The following is a 22,276-nucleotide window of genomic DNA, read 5'->3' as shown; positions in this document are numbered from 1 at the left end:
TTGAAAGATTATGCATGATGAGTTATTTCTCCAGGACTGGTAAAGGATAGCTCCTATGTCTTTGACAGCTGTTTACTAAAATTTAAACAATGCTTTTGGTTGGGCATTTATCTGTACTCGTACCCCTTCAAGGACTATAAAGGACAAGCAATTCTAATCCAAAGAGTCAGTTTGTCTTTTGCTATTTGCTTTAGGCGTATTTAAATCTAAACTGCTAATCTAAAATCCTGGAAGCCCTACATTAATTAAATTAAATAAATGAAGCCATCACAGCTGGATTGTACTAATCTATTACATTTTCTGCTTTGTCTGACAGAGATACCCTTCTCCTGCTAACTGGGTCTATTCAGAAATCATGCTGAAAGAGCAGGTTGCACCACAGTCCTGGGGGAAGTCCTTTCCTGCTTGGCACATACTGAAATGTTACTTTGAAGTTTATGACTTCCATTGCAGCCGCAGTCTATGTGGAGTAAAAGATAACTGCACATATTTCAGATTATCCCTTCTCTTGACCTCTAGCTACCTACTAGAGTAAGGACAGCAACACCTAGGAGCTTCAGCCCACCCAAAAATGTATCTGCTTTACATTAATTCCTTATTGATTGCATATGGCCTGAAAATTGTTATGGCTGCTCCCAGATGGGAGATGTTTTTAAGCCTATAGCTGAGAAGAATAAGATGACATAGTAACATTTCTGATGATTTGCTGGGTGGCCCAACCAGAAGTATCTCAGGGGACCAAAGCTTGCTTCAGTCCAACCAGCAACAATGTTCTTGGAATATCTAATTTTATACCTAGAAATACAACTGTGCTCACTTTGATCTCTACCTCATTTTTCAGAGGAGCCACTCTGGATTTACAGTGATACATTCATGGATTTTTGACTTACGACATTGCTTATACTTCTGAACTTTCCTCAGGAGATGGTATATAGGCTTGCATGACCACCTGCCAACACAAAATGCTGGCTAACTTTATCTCCAAAAGCCCAATATATTTGTTTTTTTGGTTTGGGTTTTTTTTTTGAATATGCAGTCCTAAGGACCATGATGATTATAGAACATATATGCAAACCTGTATGCATCCTGAGAATCCTGCTGGTTTTGGTAATTTAGTGTTCATTTTCTTTGCCTCTATATTCCCTTCCTCTCAGTGGATGAAGTAGGCTATAGCAACCCTCAGTGTTTTTTACAGTATTTTTTATGTCAATTTTCATATATTTTTTTACTTCATAAGGAAATGATAAAGCAGTCATAAAATTCTGGGCTGCATCAAGCAGGCTTCAAGAAATAAAGAAGCATTAGGTTCATAATGCTTTGAACTTAGAAACAAAGTATATTCTTGGATTTTTCATTTTGTTTTTCTAAGGTCAGCAAATCTCAGGACAGTTCAAGAAATAAAAATTACAGCAGAGCTTTTAGCACTTTTAGCAGAGCAGAAGTGTTCTTTACAAAACAAAGTTTGTCAGCATGCATCATTTTTAGAGTATGGAAAATATATCAATAATAACTAAAGGTAATTTCCTCCCCAAAATAATGTTCTAATTTTACATCATAGCTACTCAACATCGAAGTCATGTAAATTTGTATGCTCATACTTACCATGGCAACACACATACACAGCTTTAATGGAAATGTTCAACAAGATTATCCCCCAACTAGGGAAGGAGAAGCATCATGTTACTGAACCTGGGAAGTTTATCTTAACATCTTTTAGCTTTCATTAATTACTTCTTCTCTATATACAGTTTCTCAGACTGTATCCCGTAACCTGTTTGCTTATCCCCAAATATATAAATTCTGATCAAGTATGGATGGGTTGGTATTTCCCAAACAGAGTGGAAGCTTAGTTCTTATAACAATTCCCTTCTTGCCACACAAACAACAAATGACTGTGTAGTCTGTATACTGCTCAAATGAGGTCCTGAGGAAAGAAAGCAGATCCTTCAAAAGCCTTTTCCTTCAAAATTCAGTTTCACCTCAGCAGTTTCCTCATTCAATCAGGGACTATCAAAACAGTGTTGCCTCTTTGCCACATTGCAGTCTGCTTTCCTCCTAGGAAGGTGATAGACTTGTCAAAGCAGATATGTAGGATGGTTTTTTAAAAAGCTAGAATAATTTTTTTCCCCATAAGTTTTCTCCAAAATGAATGGCATGTAAAAAAATAAGCTTAGTTATCTAGAATTTAAGTCTGTTTTCAGAAGTTATTTAAGGATTTAGAAGCCTACTTTGTTTGCAAACTTTGTGTGATTTAGGATTTCTGGATCCTGGATAAACAAAAGAACCATACAGGAATTAATGACATCCAAGATGGATGTACTTTCTTGTATGATGTTGTGAGAGATGGAAAACAGGCCTGTGAGAATCATGGACTGAGAAAAACAGCCTGAAAAAGAGATAAAAGTTATCAGGGGGAGTGGAGGCCCTCCGAGCTGAGGAATGTCTCAAACACTCGCAAGACAAAACTATAGTCACGGCGTGGATGGTGTGAAGGTTGAAGCTGATAAGGCTGCCCGAATAACACAGGTTGCAGCTGGAGGAGGGAGCCCTGTGGAGACAGGACGGCTCTGTTCTGGTGCACCTGGCCAAATTTCAAGGGCCATCTGTCTGGTGAATGACCTTTGCTTCATTATCCATGAAATGCATGTTAAAGTTAACACCCCTAAATATGCTAATGAAGACTAACAAGATCATGCTAATTACATCATCCCATGAAACACCTTTTTCCTCCCCGTACATGGGATACATAGGTATGTGAGTCGACCTAGGGGATGGACCCAAGGAAAGTGGGTATAAATTGAGGGGGAGGAAAGAGCTGGGGCGGCCCAGAGAGTGGAGTGAAACAAAGACAACGGATGCCTCCTGGAACCCTCGCTGGCAGGATCGATGTGGAAACCCAGACCAGTGATCTCTATTCCTCTATTCCCTCTATCTTCCTCCTTTCCTTCTTTCCCTTTTACTTCACTACCATTAAGCAATGCAAGGCATACTGTATTGCTTGCCACAACTCGTTATATACTTAATTATCGTGTGTCTGATTAGTACATTGTGGGAAGTTAATAAATGTTTGGACTTTGAGACTTGTCTCACCGTTGTCTGCTCTGTTGGGAATTTACGAATCTGAGTCACTTGTCTCCCTCCTCTGAGTGGGACGTGACAGATGTACAGGAAAACAGGTAACTAAGAATGGCAGCCACGAATGGTACCCATAGTGCTGTACTCTTTAGGACGCTTTAGCTGTTCTCTTGGAAAAGGTGAAAACAGAGCTTTGAATAAACCTTGATCCTCCCCGCGATTTAGGTGCCATTGTTTGCATTGTGGGAAGGCAAGTCCTGCTCTCAGCACTGAGACCTCTCTGGTAGTGCACGTTACTTCTGTAGAAATTCCGTAAGACATCAAGTCCTTTTTTGTAAAAGAAATGTAGAAGAGTAGATTAAAAGTAGTCCTTTCAGTCTTTTTTTATCCATCATTTAATTAATCCAAGATGTGAGATGCTGACTTTCAGTTTTACTCCTGCCTTTAGGATTTAAAGCTTCATTCCTGATGCTCCCCACTCAAGTGGATACCACAACACTGTTCTGCAACCGATTCTACGGGAGGAAAAGACTCTCACTGACCTTCATATTGCACTGTGCATGGAAACAGAAATAGTACACATACTAACCACTGATTCAGCCATACAGTTATTGACTACAGTTACAGCTGATGTAGTAACCTCACTTGTAATTATACTCCACTACTACACACATACAAGACAAATCATTTGCATCAGAGATGTTTTATCCCTTAGAAAATAAAAAATTGAAACTCTGGTGAAATGAATAAACACAATGAAAATTACTTTTTATTCCCTCTTTTGCTGTGTTATGTTTAGCACATACAAGTACTTCTGCTGTATTTTGCGAAATAGCAACTTATATAAGGACCTCAAGATAAGTAAGTTGGAAAAGCTCTGAATGACTTTTTGGATTTAGGTGTTTAGGGTGTTTGCATAAAGGGTGGCCTTGCAAGAAAGTGCAAAACAGCTGCTCAAGGAAAGTGAACAATGACCAAAGTATTGTGGCATCTAATTTATTTGTTAGATGCACTCAGACTTAGCAACTGCATTTCAGTAATTCTCCGCCTTTTTTTCTTTTCTTTTTCTCCCAGCTACAGTGTCCACATTTAAATTTGGCAAAATTTAACTTGCAATGAAACACAGGTCCCTTCTTCATCTCCCCTACAGCCTGATTTACAGGACTTTGATTTACTTTTATTTGTTTATAATCCTTTTACTTTATTGCAAACCATCTAGTTAACTGATGCCATTCCGTCAAAATAATTGGAAATCCCAATTTCCAAAATTCGGTTTCAGTTTAAAAGCACTTATTCTTTTACTATTATTGATAATTAAATAAAATTAAAACAACATGGTAAGCTTTTACATACCTGAGCAATTTTGGTAATAAAAGTAAACCAAGCTAAACCAAACCTGGTACTGAAGCCATTTTTTGCAATGATATGCAAACAGGTAATAAAAATGGAATTATCTATTTTTAAAATAAGACTTAACTTAAAAGAAACAAGCATACATTTTAACTCTGCATGTCAGTTAAATAGTACAGGCAGTGTTTGTCCAAAAAGTAGAATGATTGATGGTAACTGGCTGGTAAAATAGAAAGTAATATAGTTTCAATTTCAATGTCTTTTCTTTTAAATGTATTATTTTTTTCAGAAAACTCCCAGCTGCAGCATGTGTGAGGACTGGTATATGCACGCAAAGTCTTCATAAAAACAAGTGTATGGTCTACATGTCATTGTAGAAATCCAGTGTTGAGTAAAATGGTGCAGCATCAGTCTTTGACAAAAATACCCAAATGTAAACAGTTCAAAGGCATACTTGCTCATTTTACAGTTTAGTCCTCAGAAAGATTAATAAATAATGTTAACTTAATTTTTTGAGTTTTTTTTGACAAAAACATAAGAAAGTAAACTGTGAAAAGCTGTGTGATTCTAATACAGGGAAAGAGAAACTAAAATATTAAAAAACTTCAGTACAGTACATTAATTTATATATTACCCAAAAATAAGACTCACTTCTGGTATATCTGGTTGTTTTTTTTTTTAACTTCAGCTTTCTAAAAATGTGGACGTATGAAGTTGCAAGGGTGTACAGTAAGAGACAACAATCAGGGACTGGGAAGTCCAAATAAAAGATAACAAGATATGGGGTTTCTAACCTAAAAGTTGCTGTGTCCCCATTCAGACTTAAATAATTTGCTTCTGACAGACATTTTTGTGGTCAGAAGAATTGGTGGTAGTATATTGTCTAAAAGACTATTAATACTTTCATTACAGAAACCCATGAAGCGGCCCAGAAGGGTTGGAGGACAGTATGAACACCAAGGCTACAGGTAAAGCATCGTGTTAGGAACTGATATGTAATGTCATGTACTCCACTTGGACAGATATACTGATTTTGAGAGGTATTTAAATGAGGTTATACTGTATTGCATAGGGTAGTACAGGGGTACATTTGCAAGAGTGTCCTTGGAATACTAATGTATTCTCATGATACTAACTTATAAGAAGCATTTACTTATCTAATTTCAATTAACAAATGTTGCACTCTTTATGATTTCAGATGTTGCACTCCACAGATTTTTACACCATACCAAGAGCTACAAAACAACAGCAGGTAGTCAAAGAGAGCTATTAGCTGTCTATGAGTAACAGCACTTATAATGACTGTAGAAGCTATTAAAATGCAGGCAACCATAATTTCATCAGGAAAAAAACAGGTTTGTATGGAGAAAGAACATTTTTCATCTCTAGTCTTCTACTTTATTGTCCCAGACCCATTATACTACATCCCCCTCTTCTAGCGATTGCTACACTCTTTAAGAACCCTATAGGTCTTACTCAAGGTACGTTGTTTCATAACAAGATCAATTTTCTCAACATTTCTGCTACAGTTTAAAGAGGTACATTAAGTCTGCACCTTTGAGAAAATATAACTCATCTCATTGTTTTAAAAATGACCATATCTGAGAACAACATTGACCTCTTTATATGACGAAGAGGTATTCATATGAGTTTTCCAGTCACTTTAATACTACCTTCGCTAAAGAAGTTAAGGATTAAAAAAAATATGTGCTTCATCCAGTCCATCTGATTATACAACTATTCTTTTAAATATTTGCTAGTATCTTTTTCCTTTCTGTATTTATTTTCTATATTTACTTTTTTTCCAAAACTGTATTATTAAAAAAGAAAATATACGCTTTAAATTTTATTTCTTTGATCCTTCAGACAGACTTCTTACACAGTTACTTATGCACATTGCTGGCTGCAGAGGAGCTCTGCACAATATAAAGTCCTTATAAACAGAAGTGCTGGAAGTAACAGACCACATCTTTCTGTGCTGTAGCTATAGATAATATATACACATATCTGTATCAGAATGTATGCACATATTTCTATACCCAAGCAAAGATTTACTGGAAATGCTAAGGCAGTTGAAGAGTCATAAACCCTCCCCCTTCAAAAGCAGCAAATAACGGGACATTCACATGCTGCCTCTGGGGAAGCAATTGCTGCCGTGTGTCTGCAGATGGCCTGCATCCAAAGCACAGCTTGAGACAACTTTGCCTATAACAATATACACATAGGGTGTATATATGCATTCCTATGTGTGTGAAAATCTAGGCTCATTTATATATTTGAGCCCCCCTTAAATACCAAGAAAGATCAGGCATATTGCTTCTGCACCCAAATACATGAGAGAATTAATCTAGCAGAAACCTTTTCCTTCCTATGTATAACTGAAATTCAGAGTTGCAAATGCACTGAACATAATGAAGGAAAAAAGATCATAGGCATGTAAGACTACTTTTCAGCCCTTTTATTGTACCAAATACGAATCTTCTTTTTCAATTATCCTGAGTAAGCATTAAGTGTATGGACAGAGGCAACTGGCTAAAAGGCCCATCAGCCAGAGAATGTAAGAGAACTGTACTCTGTAATGTCTGTCTTTAAGTGCAATTGCTAAGTATGTATCTCTGCAGTTACATGCAGAGGTATTTTCTGCAAGATGACAATGTCACAAATGTACCAAAGAGAAGAACATGAACTCTGATGAAAGCTTCCTGCAACAAGAGTATTTTTAAAATACATGGCCTTAAAATTCCACTAAAACTAAAATACTATTTTGGAATAAGCCATAAAAGCTTTCAATTAATATAAAATAGTTCCTAAACTGTGCATTTTACTATATTAATAAAGCTCATGTTTTAGCTACAGTGAAAATCCCTAATAAATAAAGAAAACACACAAAACAGAAGTACTCTTAGCTGTACACAAAACCAGTTGATATAAAGAGCACGCCATCTATCCACTATAATAACAAGTCTCTAATCTGAGGCTAGACTGAAAAACACATGAGTAAAACTGACATACTAGAGGCAAGGCTGTTGTGATAATGTTAAGTGCCATGGCATTTTATCACCCAGAGCCTTTCCTGAAACCAGAGCTCAAGACTTCTGCAGTTGTGTGGTACAGCTGAAACCTCTGAGCTTACCAGTCTGCAAGAAAGAGCAGCCTGCACTGAGCTTTTCTCATTACTGCTGAGTTTCTATGTATCTGGCTCCTCAGGAACTCACCAGTCATGATGAACCTTGCTGTTCAAAATTATTTAACTTTTTAGTATCTTGGTGGACTAGATCTTTATAAGAAACTTTGAGAAGTGAAAGACAAAACCCATGCCTTCCATTTGAGCCAAATTCATACAGTAACCGAACTCTCAACAGCTCAAATTAAATTGCACTTGTCCCAAATCTTTAACAGCAATTCTCTATGTTTGTATGAGTTTGTACAAAACAGTAAATTTATAACTGGCCTTTGCAGCCTGTTATAAAAGGATAACATGGGTGGAGATACAGTCACATGATAATGTTCAGCCCGCGGATGCCTAGAGTTATTTTGTACCAACCAAGGCTGTTCTCCATCAGATAAACAGCCAAGTGACAAGTTGTGACAGATGCAAGTGACAGTAGACAAGTATTTTTGGTAACAGACTCCTGAACAATCACCCTGTTTAATGATCAAATGGTGCATTGCATGATGCAGACAAAGTCTGTCTCCATGGAGAATGAATACTCCATATATTTTTTTACGTAGGATCTTACAAATATAACCACATATACTATGCATATTTAAGGACCATATGAAGGGCTGGATCATCAGTTGAGAGATGCCTCTCACTTAGATCTCTATATAACAAATATAAATATTTATTAGGTTGTAGCTGGATTAACAGTACATATAATGCTAAAACATGTACAGCTGCATCAGCATTTTGTTTTATACTCTAGCATAGAAAATAATTTTGAACTGAAAATTTGGTAACTAATGTCAAGGAGAGAATTATTTTTGCCAAGTAAGGAGAGCATGAAGAGGACGACAGAAGACCTTATCCTCCACAAAATCTTTCTGCAGAATTTGTAAGTAGATGTTAGAGTTTTATGTATTTTACGAGTAAAGTTTAGTCCATTGAATAACTATGATTATTACAATCAAATCACAACAAATCAAGAAAACAATATAATAAAGTCTGCTTCAGAGCACACTGTCAGTTTGTGAGAAATTCATAGTGGTGATGAGTCTGAAAGCAGTAATCACCTTTATGATGCATTGCTCACAGGACAGTTAGCTTGGTTTCATGAGGCAAGCCTTATTTATTCAGACTATCATCTATAAGAATAAGACCAAAACTATAGTTTGCACAGGTCACCCAAGCCTTTTTTATTCACACTATCATCTACAAGAATAAGACCCAAACTACAATTTGCACAGGTAAGCAAAAAACTCTAGAACTGCAGGTTCCCAGAGACTGAAGGTTTAATGCTGACTGTGGTTTTTGCTCTTAAAATCAAGAAAAATTGCCACTACTTTAATTCTGTATGTATGTTGCTAGATGTTTTTGCAATAAATATATTTATACTATCGATGGACCAAATTCTCCAAAGTTTGAATAACTAACAGAAAAATCCACTACCTTCATGAGACCACCATTCACAGTATTCTTCTAACGCTCAATAGGTCTTTCAGATAATATAAACATTATCCTGTTTATCGCTATTATAGTAAAAATAAAATTTGATTTTTCACGTCACAGCAGATGTAAGCTGAATACAGTTTAGCTCTTTTTCTAAGTGCCTTGGGCATAAATAGGTAATCAATCATATTTAATCAATATGTTGTTCAGCCATGCAGATTCCCATGTCTATAATTCCAGCTTTATTCAAATGCGCTTTAGTCTCATTAGACTCTTCATTGATTTTTTTTCATCCAAAAGAGGCACAGAAATAAGTGGAACATCTTGAAACTTGGATTTAAAAAAAAAAAATATTCCCCTTTGACTATCATTATATCCAATGTATTTCACTATTTTAAGGTTTGCAACTAGTTGTTTTAGTTGTCTGGGCCTCACTCTCACAGAGAATATCCTACTGAGATTATAGGAATGGACTTCAAAAGTAGCAGAATCAAGTACTGATTGCTCACTTTAACATATTCATTAAAGCACTAACACAGGTGCAAACATGCCATGAAGAGGAAGTGCAGGTCTTTATGCACAGTTCCCATCTACATACAGAAGTGGCAGATAGAATGGATTTAAAATCCCTAGGAGTTGCAGTTTAAAATATTAAACAAAGCCCCCAGCACCCACAATTTTGTGGATTGCAATCACATGTAAATGTTGATTCTCCTTTTTAAAATGTTAAAGTGTGACAAAAGGCCTCTTATTGTCAGTCTTTTCGTTGTCTAGGATGACAATGAATAAACATGAGCATAGTTGTTTCAATTTGTTTGAAAACTATTGAAAAATGTAAATAACCATTGAGCTTAGAATAAACAGTTGAATGTGGCATTTGCCTTCGTTTTAAACAGCTTGAAATGAGAGGAAGAACAGCATGACATTAAAAGCACAATCTATCTTATTGTGTGGTTCTTTTCCATTGACTTTCTAAAAGCATTGCTCTCCACTTATTCCAGAAGATAACAAGAAGCTGCGTTTGGCTGGTTTGATCAGTGAAATGAGACGTGAGAAAGAATGTTTGCATTTAAAATTGCTCTTTAATCTGGCTGTCCTAGACCTAGGAGCCGTACCAGTTTCTCAGTGTCTGGACAGACTGGTCTATTTCTTGCAAACAAATTATATATTTCTTTGTAAATACAAGAAGCTCATTAAAGTATTCCTATTAAGATGAGTGGCTTTCTGTACAAAAGTCCCCTTTTTTATCCAGGAACAAAAAGTCTCATTTCTTATCCAGGAGTAAAAATGCAAGTGCAAGTAAAATATAAAAGCAATGTGTATTTTAGTCCCGAACTTATTCTGTTTTGGTAACTCTTTGCATCTGGGGTAAGGGAACAAGTGCTAAGTCACTTCTAGACTTGCATTAGACCTCTTAGCAAGACTCACCATAGTTCTTAAAAAATGTAAAGAAAAATATCACTGCACAGTTCATTACCAGCTTCCGATTCAGGAGGCAAAAATACAGCTCCAGAGTCAAATGCCTTCCAAAACAGGATCTGAAACAATGGTATTTTTGGCTTATATCTGGGTTAAGCACCCTTCATCAAATATTTAGCTTTAATCTTGAGTGAAAAAGTCTGGATGCTTAGATTAAAATATATTGTGCTAAACATTGGCTTTATTGCCTCAGTAGGGTGTTCCTTCCAGCAGAAGATCTATTCAAGCACTTCCCACTCTTCACTTCTGTATAAACATGAACCTCCATCAGTCATGTCTATTGCCTGTTTCATCAGTTGCCAACAAGACCTTAGCCATTAACATTGATGATTCTTGTTGAGAAAGACTCCAGAAGTCTCCCCTCAATCTGTAACGGTGATATCCTTGTCAATTTTCCTTACTATATTTCAAGTAGATGATGAAAGTACATATCCAACCAAACAAATCTTAACCTTTGTAGTGAAAAAATGGCACAAAATCAGTCTTACCATTGTCCTTGTCAATAAAGATGATAAGCAGGACTGAAACAATATTTGAACTAATTTTCATTTACCATCTCCTATCTTGGTGCACTGATACAGAAACCCTGTGAGATTTGTTGATGGGACATCATCCTCCTAACAGACAAAACCAATACCTCAGACCAAAACTGTGCAAGATATAAGTTTAAAAGAAGCAATTAGAATGCAATTCCAGTACCATTCTCTCTACTCAAAATATCTCTGCCCAATGCAATGTAGAATATGAACCTAATTTACAAGATTCATTTGATAAATCCCAAACAGCCATCTTGTCCTTAGTTCTAACTGAGGACCCTGCTGGCATTGCCACTCTCCCTACCATCCACTGTAGGCTCTTCAGCATCCTGGCAGTAACAACACGGCTCAGTGGTAAATCAGTGCTTCTGAAAAGTTCCAGACTGAGTCATTGCTTTCAACTGGTTGTGGCATGTATTGCTACACATGGAAAGAATTAAGCAATAATTCAAATTAATTTGTGCTGCATTTGTGGAAGTAGTAGGGAGTATGATCCATAATGTATTTAATGGGGAACAACACTGTGTAGTTTTGAGTAAAAAAACCACAACAGAACCTGAGGTCCAGAAGGCTGTTTTATAATGAAGTTTTGAATCCTTTTCAGCAGCTAGAGACATGTTCAGTATGGTGGTGTCTGTGGATTAGAGGTGTAAAATTATATCTCAGAGAGTAACAACAAAGGGCTAAATTCAGCTTTGTGAAAGAAGCTTCTTCTGAAGAAAATTGACAATGATAAGGTCAAGATTCTGCGCTGAACTGCACTCTGGTGGATGTCTCTTTCAGCATAAGAGGAGCACGTACAAATTGGTCACACTCAACTAAGGTTAGTCACTTTGAACAGCACTTTTATTCACCAGGTTACAAATACAGGACCATGTCTCTGATCCCAGAAGCTGCACAGCAGCTGTTAGTTATGCTCTCCATCCAAATTCACACACAATGAGCTGTTTTTAAAGTGAGGAAGGTTCACAGAGCAACTATTTCTTTCTTTCTGTACATATCTTCTAAGTCTGTACCTCCTCTTCCTGTGGGTAGTCTTCTGAAGTTCCACTGAGATACTATCTACACTGCACCCAGTAAAAGCTATATATGTTTCAAAAGCAAGTAAAGAAAAAGGTGTGAGGTGTGTCACTCTCCCTGCCCTCTCTAGCCCTCTTCTTTTCTGAAAGTTGTTCCAGATTATTTTCTCTTTGGTTGGGCTGACATTGAAAACGTTGAATGTGAATATATTCACCACAATGACAAGACTTCACTTTTCTTGAGAAACCTTTAGACATTTACTTTTATGGACTCTCACAAAGACCATCAGGAAACCTCAAAATATTTAAATATCTGATAATCACAAAGGAGTGGTCCAAACTTTTAAATGCTTATCCAAACCAATTTGAACAGGTCTGATATTTCAAGGTCAAACAGTCAATACAATCTCTGATTAGTAGTGCTGAGCAAATATCTAAAGATTTTTTTCAGGAAATGTTGTTTAAACATTAAAAAAAGTCCGCTGCAGTCATCCTGTTCTATTTCTTGAGTTGACTTTCAGCTCAGCATTCTGATGACTATATTCTATTAGAGCAAAGAAAAATCAAAAATATGGTAACTCACAGTCAATGACATTGCATTCATGTGCACAACTAATCAAACCAATGGTGCTGGCATATAGTAGTCAAAAATTGGAGTGAAATACGTAGTCCAAAATGAAAAACATAAACACATAAAGAAATTGTAATATGCTTGAGGGTAACCTACAAGCAGAAAATGGGACAAAGTAAATTGAATGAATTATTCATTATTAATTGGTTTTTCATCTCTAGGATTCAGTGTGAAAGAACAATAATTACACATGACATTTGTTGCTGGTCAACAAATAGATCCAATTGCTTTTAATATCCAGTCAGATATGTGAGGTAGTGGTTTATTTGGAAAGAAAAACTGTGTTGATTATTTCCTGAAAAATTAAAAAGATTTTCCCCTAAAATATCATTTACAAATTCATACATAGATATATGACAGTGAACTTTTCCTTCTACATGCACACAAACAGACATTTAATTATTATCTCAGTACATAAGATACCAAGATGATTTAGATTGCACTTACAAGTCTTTGCAAAATGGCAAGAGATTTTCATTGCAAACTGGTGGATGTTGATCGTGCAAGTCAGGGGAAGCCTATATATTCCCACTCTGGAATATAGATGTTGAAAGAGACAGGAGACTGAAGGATCTCCAAAACATCTGAATTTGTTGTATAAGGCAATGTTTCTTGCTACTATTTAAGTAGGCAAAATAGAAACACAAACACATTTGTTTGTTTTTATTGGAGTAATCTACTACAAACTAAAATGACTTCTTTAATTGTGCGTATATTTTGTGCTTCTCGGAGTGTAAGCATTTCAAAACAACATGGACCTGGCTGAATGCTTTCTTAACCTTGATAATCCAGTTGCCTCAACTTCTACTCCTGCTTTCCATATATTTACTATCCAGAAAAAAGCATAAGAAATGTTCCCTAAAAACTGCTTAATACATTTACCAGTACTGTAGATAAAAAAAAAAAAAAAAAGAAAATATTTACTTAATTCATAATCTCAGTCTTACAAGGGTTCTGTTCTGAAATTTGTCACTTATGGATTAGGAAAAGCTGCAGTTCTGCACAGAAAGGAAGGTCTTATACATTTTGATACTAACAGATAATACACTATCTATCAAGGAAGGCTATACTTTTTAAATTCCTTTTTTAGCAGGGCTTTTATCTCATTTAAAGGTGTGTCCTGGTTTAGCTAGGATAGGGTTAAGTTTCCCCAGCAGTGGGGGGGAAGCTCTAGCCGGGTTATTCAATACCATGCTGACATCACCTCCGTGTGCCGAAGCGCGGGAGTGTGGGAGAATCGGTGAACTCGTGTGTTATGCCATCTCTCTGTTCTCACTGCTGTATTGGTACATATCTTGCTCTGTTCATTGTTATTACTGTTATTGTTATTGTTGTTGTTTGTTTTGTTGCTGTTGCACTGTTGTATTAAACCTCTCCTTATCTCAGCCCCGGGGCTTTGTATTTCACTCCCTTTTGTGGGGGAGGGGCAGCAGCCGTGTGATCTCGAACCCTGGCAGGGACTAAACCACCAGAAGGTGGAAACTGTGTTGAGGTAAATAATAACAGAGTGAATTCCCCTCCTTATTTGCAGCTGCTGTTCACTTGTGACTCTTGGCATTAACAGAATGTGCATCCCTGATTTGAAGTGGCCATGTTCTAATCTTTACTCTACAAATACAGATGATTGAGTAAAGCTTTACCAACAAAGCTTAATTTCTGTTTCAATTTCCTGTCTTCTGTTCTAGGAAGACTATTAATTGAGTAAAACTGCATCTTCTCAATTATAGTGTATCTTTTCAATGGTTCTCCTAGTGATAGGATTATGGAATGGATTGGATGTTCATCTTAACCTTGGATTTGCCACAGTCTGTCTTGGAAAAAGACAGACATCATATTTGACGGTACTTTCTCCTCTACTTGAATATCTGTTGTTATGGTGATAGTACCAGGAGGAAACATTAATGAGGATGACCTGAAAGCTTTGATGTTTACAGCACGATTAGTTTTAACACCTCATAAGAAAAGGTGACAGCTAATACTGCCCCTTGCTAAATATGCATCATTGTATCAGCTTTTATGAAAATTACCTGAAGATCTATTTGTTATGTATCTGTAACACAACATCAAATACAAAAATACATATATACATTTATATGTAATAAAAAGGATTCAGAAGAATAATCCCTCCCCCATTACATCTCAAAGGATATAATCTGTTATTCCTAAGAATTTGCCTACAGTGATGAGTGACTTTTAGTTATAATATAATCTTTAGAGTATCTGTATTGCCGTTTTCTGACAACCTGAAAGCTACTGAGCACAATCTTCTCATATCCAAAACTAAGCTGTGAACAATTCTACAAACCCACATCACCCAAAACGCAGGTCTGCAGACACATTGCATCACCCAGACTGTAATTCACCAGCAGTGGGTAAGCAGTAGACAGAGGAGTTATTGGCCTGGAGTCTTCCAACTCAGATGCTCAACACAGAGTTTGGCTCACATACGTTATGAATGCAAGCGGTTACTTACATATTCTTCATAGGCCTCATGTGCAGGTGGTGGGGGTGGTCTGTAGCCAGGGACAGCCGGGGTGCCCCTTGCTCGAGGGGTGGGAACACCTCTTGCCACTGGTGGGACGGGGAGGGCTCCACGGGTCACTGGCGCTCCTCTGGGTGCTTGGGCACCTCGTCCAGGTAGGGGTGGAGGAATCGCACCCCCACGTCCCCTGTGGAGAGCAGAAGGAATGATCACTTTGGTGTGTACCAGCAAGGGAGGACATGCAAGTGCTACTCCATCTTACATTTTTACAACTATTTAAAGTATTGTATAACTCTGGGGTTTTGGCAGGTACAATGTCAAGCACTTTTATGCAATATTTCAGGCAGAACTCATATTATGGAAAGGCATTACTTTTAAGCCATCCAGTGCCTTTTACACCTGATCCTCTTGTTGCTTGTACTAATGAAATTCTGGATCATTGTAATTCACAGAGATGCAGAGTTACTTCAAAGTAGTTCTAGAGGAAGGAGAAAGTGAAGAAATTTTTCTGTTGCTCTTGAATTGTTTTACAAGAACAATCATCACTCTCATTCTCCTGTTTATTGGTGGGTGGGAGAAACTGATTGGCAGAAGATGATGCAGGATGGCAGAAACTTGCAAGGCAAAATAGAGCAAGAGTATAAAATGAGAATAAGAACTTCCTATCTAATTTAGTTCAGTACAAGGGAAGGGTAGCACGGGATTCTGCCTTCCCCCACTGTGTAGAGAGAACAGTGCATACAGACAAGCACGGAGAGGTTTAGCATCCTCCCGTTTATTTATGCTATATCCACCTTGCTGTACTTATTGCTGAGTAAGAAGCAGCTGTTACTGGTTGTAACTATACCATATGACAAATTAGAAGGGGGATATATCAGGGAAGCAATCTGTGCATTTTGTGTCAGAGCAGTATGCTCCTGAGTGTGCTGCCCTTTCTGAAGGCTGTGAGTGCCGGGTACAACTATGCATGACACCCAGATCCAGAGCTGTGAATGAGCTGTGGCTTGTTCCCTGCTCAGACAACCAAACCCATAGCACTAGCTTGTGATGTTCACTATTTTACTACAAGTTTCACTAGCCAATTCTAGAATTACAGAATCAAAGACTGGTTTGGGTTGGAAGGGACCTTGTGATGGATGCACTTGACACCCCATTAACCAAAGTAGCAGTAGTTTGGTAGAGGCTCCAAAAGAGGTAAAGGTCTGAGTCGTAGCCGGGCCAAGAACTCCTCTAGGAACCACAAAGGAGCAGAGCGAACAAAGAAAGTTATGGGTACAAGAAGTCTCATGCATACTTCTCCCATTGTATGCAATTTGACTACGAGCCAACCACTGTATCCCATAAATATGACAGCCTAAGTGAGCCTTCTTTGAGCTCTCCCTGCTAGGCAGCATGGCTGCATGGCAATGATCTCCCCTTGAGCAACAAGATCTTTTAACAAAAACAGATTGTTGGATGAGCCCGATTGGAGTTCTCCCTAAATTCCAACTGGACTGCATGCCAGAAAATTCTCTCCTTGAGCAGGGACATCTCTCAGTGTTAAGACATATTAGTCATTTAGCTTAAATAAGTAAGTTTTGAATAGAATGAATTACTTAGTTATACTGTTGTGTGATTTAGTATGCTATTTGCTTAGCTTTACTTACTTAGCATGAGTAGCTAGATTTGCTAAAGCCTTAGGCTGCAAGCTGTAAACTTTCACTTAGATTTACTGAACTTGTACCTACTTAGTCAAAACAGGGGCCTCCAGAGCCAGCATAAATCAGAAGATAAGGAGGCTTCAAGGCTACAACCATCAACAGCAGCTGAACTTGACAAGATAATGAATGGCCTGCCTGAAGACAGTGAAGGAATCCAATAAGGTGTCAGAAATGCTCAGACCAGAATCACTATGGACCAAAGGGGGCGTGAAGAGAGTCTAAAGAGTTTGTGAAGGGCGGGTGAATAGTCTGTAAGGGTATAATTGCCCTGGGATTTCTTTGTTCAGGTCCCTTCCTCTTCCTTCTCTCCCTCCCTCTCCTGAGGCACCCAGCTTGAGCTGATCCTGCTGCTCTACCACTCTATAAATGATTTATTTTTATAAGATTCGATGCTTGAGACTCTGTTTCGGGAAACCTAGGGTTTGAAATTTGGAATGAACTAAACACCAGATGCCTGGATGGAAGGTAAGTGATTAAAAGCATGTTAAACTTTAAAATCCTAAGTGATATAAAGGATTGATTGTACACATATAATCCTTTAGCCACAAACTGTTGACCAAGTCTGGGACTGTCAGTATCCAGCCACACCTAAGCTCCTCTCTGAGAAGTTTAGAAAACAAGGGGATCCATTCTGAACCTCATGACTGAATGGGAGGGTCTCCCTTACTGTCTTCCATCTCTGATCTCCGTGTAGATAATTCTAAATTGATTCTGACTTGATTTTCCTTTGTATGTTTCTCCTGTGAATAGTAATAAAGTGAATTTTTCCACTGAACTCTGTTAAGTTGCACTTTTACAAATTAAGTGATCTAAAACACTCATTCACAACAGACCTTCTTCAGAGATCTTCTAGTCCTGCAGTGAGCAGGGACATATTTCACTAGATCAAGTTGCTCAAAGCCCTGTCCGACCTGACCTTGAACACTTCCAATGACGGGCATCCACAGCTTCTTTGGGAAACCTGTTCCAGCGTTTCACCACCCTCACTGAAAACATTTTTTCTCTATGTCCAAACTAAACCTACCCTCTTTCAATTTACCTGTACTGGCACTACAGGCGTTGGTAAAAAGTCTCTCTCTGTCTTTCGAGTGCCCTTTCTTTATGGAAAGACCACAATAAGGTCTCCCTGGAGCCTTCTCTTCTTCAGGCTGAACAGCACCAGCTCTCTCAGCCTTTCCTCATAAGAGAAGTGTTCCATCCCTCTGATAGCTTTTGTGGTCCTCCTCTGGACCCGCTCCAACAAGTCTATGTCTTTCTTGTGCTGGGAACCCCAGAGCTGGACACAGTACTCCAGGTGAGGTCTCACCAGAGTGGAGTAAAGGGGCAGAATCACCTCCCTTGACCTGCTAGCCATGCTTCTTGTTCTGCAGTTCAGGATATGGTTGGCTTTCTGGGCTGCAAGCGCACACTGTTGGCTGATGTCGAGCTTTTCATCTACTAATATCCCCAAGTCCTTCTTTGCAGTGCTGCTCTCAATCCCTTCATCCCCCAGTCTGTGTTGACACTGGTGATTACCCAGCAGTAGGACCTTGCACTTGGCCTTGTTGAACTTCATGAGGTTTGCATGGGCCCACCCCTCAAGTTTGTCAAAGTCTCTGTGGATGGCATCCCTTCCCTCAAGTATATCAACAGCACCACCATAAATATAATCATGTTATTAGCATAAATTATTATCATAAATATTTAGTTTAAAATAATTCAATTGCTTTTTTTTTTTTTTTTTTTTTAATATTCTCCTGGGATTTCTGACTGGAAAATAAGGAAAGCATCCAAGATCCTCTATCTGTGCAACTGATCCAATCAGTTGGGTATTTTGCAGGAAGTGGGGGCCAGCACTCCACTGATAATGCTTTGAACCTAATTTAAAAGCTGTCAGTCTGTTGCAGTGATGTTCTGAACATCATTATTAAGTAAAGCCCTTCAGAGATCTTAGGTGTAAGGAAAACTGGTTTCTGAGCCCAAAAAGACTTTGAGTGGAAGATGGTCATGAGTGCCAAATGTAAAAAATCCTGTGCATGTGCATCGTACTACAGATAAAAAATTCCATTCAAGAACTGATGGAAACATGATAAACACCTCCAGGGGAAAAAAAAAAAGGGTTATAGGCAAGATCGGCAAGTTCGATTACCAAAGAACAACTCCTCTTTCAGTGTAAAATAAGGTACCTCCGTATCCTATTTCCTCCAAAATAAAAGTGGACTGCTTAGGACCCATTCTGAAATGATCTCTATGGATACCTAGAAGTAGCTAGGTAACTTAGGTGCCTGAGGCAACAAATTTCTTAAGGGTTCACAGTGAAAAATGAATCTGAAAGAGTGTATTAAGATTATACACTGGCCTTATGAACAAGCAGAGCTATGTGTTACCTATATCTGAAAAATATTCTTGGAATAACTCAGGAAACATTCATACACCAATGTTTTTAGATTATGCCAATCAAATTCATATAAAACTGATAACCTGTGCAACAAATAATATATAATGAAATATATATAATAAATAAATAATATGTAATGAAATATGTATATTATAGATATAATATGCATAGAAAAAGAGTAATTATTTGGCAAATAAAAGTCCATCCAGACTATGTAGCCGTCTCTGACTATACTGTTTTATTGACCAATGATTTTATGCTACTGACCATACCAATTCTGTGCTGGCATAAAAAAATTGTTTCCTAGAAATATCCTTTCACTGACTTCATAATATGCTCTGATTTGTTGTTTGATACTTGTATACCATCCATTGTAGCCTGTGAAATGCATATCAGAGAACCTGGCATAACACAGACCACACAAATTGTCAGAGGAGAGACATTTTGGTTTACTGACAATGATGTGTATGTGGTTATCTGATTTTCTTTTATTTTTTTAAAAAGAAGTTTGTTTTATCATTGTTTACACTTTCTAAATCTATTACAATAATAGGTCAGGTTAACACACCTTGAAGGAGCTGCAGGTGGCACACGGATCCCTCTTCCTCGAATGCCCCGTCCACGTGCTGAATCCTCAGAACCGTTCAAATACGACAGTTCTCTCAGCTGCTCCTGGCGAATTTCATCATTATAATCCTGAAATGCAAAAGTTGAAACTTACTGAAACTTTGTATTTTGGCTGAGCTGCCAAACCATCCAAACCAGAAATTACATGGATGGTATTTGGGTGAAGTGCTCTGCCTTATCACCTACATGCTGAAAAACCATACAGTGAGAGTGGAGAACTACCTATAATATGTGGACAGACAAATTTATATGGGTAGCTAAGGTGGCCATAAAGAACATGTACACACAAAATAAAACACACAAGGCACAGAAGGCTTAAACACAAAGCAGACATCAAGAACATATCTGTATACAAGATGCAAATGGACTTTCATATACAAAAGGTAGCAATCCCAAACAACTTAAAATTAGATAGAAAAATGCATTTTATAAATATTTTATATTTTTTGGTAGACATCCCTGGATACCTTTATGCACTTAAAACACAAATTCCACCTTACATTGCACTTTAGTATGCAAAATTTACACTAGAGTCATTTGATTGCATGATTTAATCCAATAACAATTAGCATCACTGAATGTAGACTTCAGTTATTCTATATATCTACTAAGAAACTTCTGAAAAGGGCTCTCTCTTTAGGACTCATAAGTAACAAAGCTATGTTTACTATATAAAATTGTTAAATGATATACAATAGGCCCGTTCTAAGACTGCAGGGTATCGACTCTAGCACTGCAAGCTTCTGCTGGCTCAGTAAACAGAACTTGGATTAATTTCCTTTTCTTACTGATACAAAATACATAATATTGGGCAATTTTTACTGATTTGCAACCTTTGTCTCAAACAGAAGTTTCTTTTTTTTTTAGTTTCCTTCCTTTTGTATTCAATTCTTTGCCTGCTGATCATGGTAATAAGAGCCCACTGCAGTAGCTGGCTTACTGGCAGCAGAACTGTGCAACAGCTAATTACTGTTTCAAAACAGAAAGGATTACTGAATTTCAACCCTTTGGTCTTTCCAGCCTTCCACAGGCAAGTGCCATTGGCTGTTATGCAAGGGTCTGAAAATGCTACAGTGCCTGCTGCTTCGTGGGTGGGTGACCGTGCAGGACGCATTACAAGTGATACTTCTTTTTAGCCAAGTTAACGATAAAGTGAGATGGAACTGAGGCCTTGACTGTTCCTTCTTCTTCCTAAGGAGGTCCAGAAAATCTGTTTAAAGATATGATGCTGATCGTGTTGTGTTCTAAGAGAATGTAGGTCTGGTCACAATTTCCCTTCTAAATTTCTCAGAGCTGGAGTGCAGTGCAGCTGGAGTAAAATCTATTAATGAAATTCATCAAAGAACCCCATTTATACAATATAGTGCATGATATTTGCAGCAGAATCGTAATTAAAACCAAATCCCTGATTTGCTAAAAAACCAGATAATGGTTTCCAGTTCACACGAATCCCCAAATCTTTTTGCACATTTTCTATCATTCTAACAGTAATGGTAATAAGCCAAAGACATCATCCTAAATCAATGTGCTCTGTAAAACACAGAGGGAAAAACACAGATAGAATCAATGAGGTCACATTTACAGCAATTGCTGAACAGGTACCATCTATTATGCCTTGCTTAATATCATGTGTTATTCACACTGGCTTTACAAGGATTAGGACTTCAAATTTGCTGATTGAGTTTACCCTTCAGATTCCACACCAGTACTGGGACTGAACTTCATTAATAATGTAAGTAAATTTTGTAAGAGAAAGATGGGGGGGAGGGGGGAGGGTGAAGAGAAAGGATGTGCAAGGGACAGAAATCGTAACTTTCTGTGTTGCTACTTTAATCTCTCTCCTTCGTAACACTGCTGTATAAATGAATTCTACCAGAAATCTCCTCAAAGTTGATATTCCTTCCTCAGATACACATATAATTTAAAATCTTAGTATTGATGAAGCAGAAAATCCGAATTAAATTTATAATATACAGTAAGATCTGCACCATTCTGTTATGCAATGCTCTCAGTTTTTCTAAAGGCTATTTACTGCATGTCCAGTAAAGAAATACGTACAATTTATTCTGAAATGGCAAGATAAAGACAACAAAGTACATGGAAGACTGCAATTAAGATGCTGGGATGCGTATCCTGAAAGAGAAACATTGCAATAAAAAATTATAACTCTATATAGGTAACTTATCTTAGGTGTCCTTTAAAAAGCATAATAAAGATCATAATTTCTAAACCTGAAATCTGAAATTTTCAATAGAAATGCTCCCTTCAACTCCTTCATTAAACAGAAATGTAACACTGAATTAATCTTTCATAACTGCTACATGAGTCTAGCTAGAATGAGTATCCTGCTGAATATTTAATTGTAGCTGAATTCAGAGCCTAGCACATGAG

The 22,276-nt window shown here is 37.6% G+C and overlaps 1 protein-coding gene across 5 annotated transcripts in view; it reads right to left on the bottom strand.

Moving 5' to 3' along the window:
* Positions 1–22,276, bottom strand: part of KHDRBS2 (KH RNA binding domain containing, signal transduction associated 2) — a 439,781-nt gene that overhangs the window by 137,722 nt on the left and 279,783 nt on the right. For all 5 annotated transcript variants that reach the window (XR_012622653.1, XR_012622655.1, XR_012622654.1 and 2 more), the window contains exons 5-6: positions 19,827–19,954; positions 15,173–15,368 (exon numbers count right to left, since the gene is read on the bottom strand). Coding sequence is in view for 2 of the 5 variants with exons in the window: in XM_074819841.1 (XP_074675942.1) it covers positions 15,173–15,368; positions 19,827–19,954 (324 nt within the window). In the remaining 3 variants the exon portion in view is untranslated. The remainder of the gene's footprint in view (positions 1–15,172; positions 15,369–19,826; positions 19,955–22,276) is intronic.

Source organism: Strix aluco, chromosome 3 (assembly GCF_031877795.1).
Source record: "Strix aluco isolate bStrAlu1 chromosome 3, bStrAlu1.hap1, whole genome shotgun sequence".
NCBI lineage: Eukaryota > Metazoa > Chordata > Aves > Strigiformes > Strigidae > Strix > Strix aluco.
Note: the sequence above shows the minus strand (reverse complement) of the source record. Positions and strands in the feature narration are given on the sequence as shown.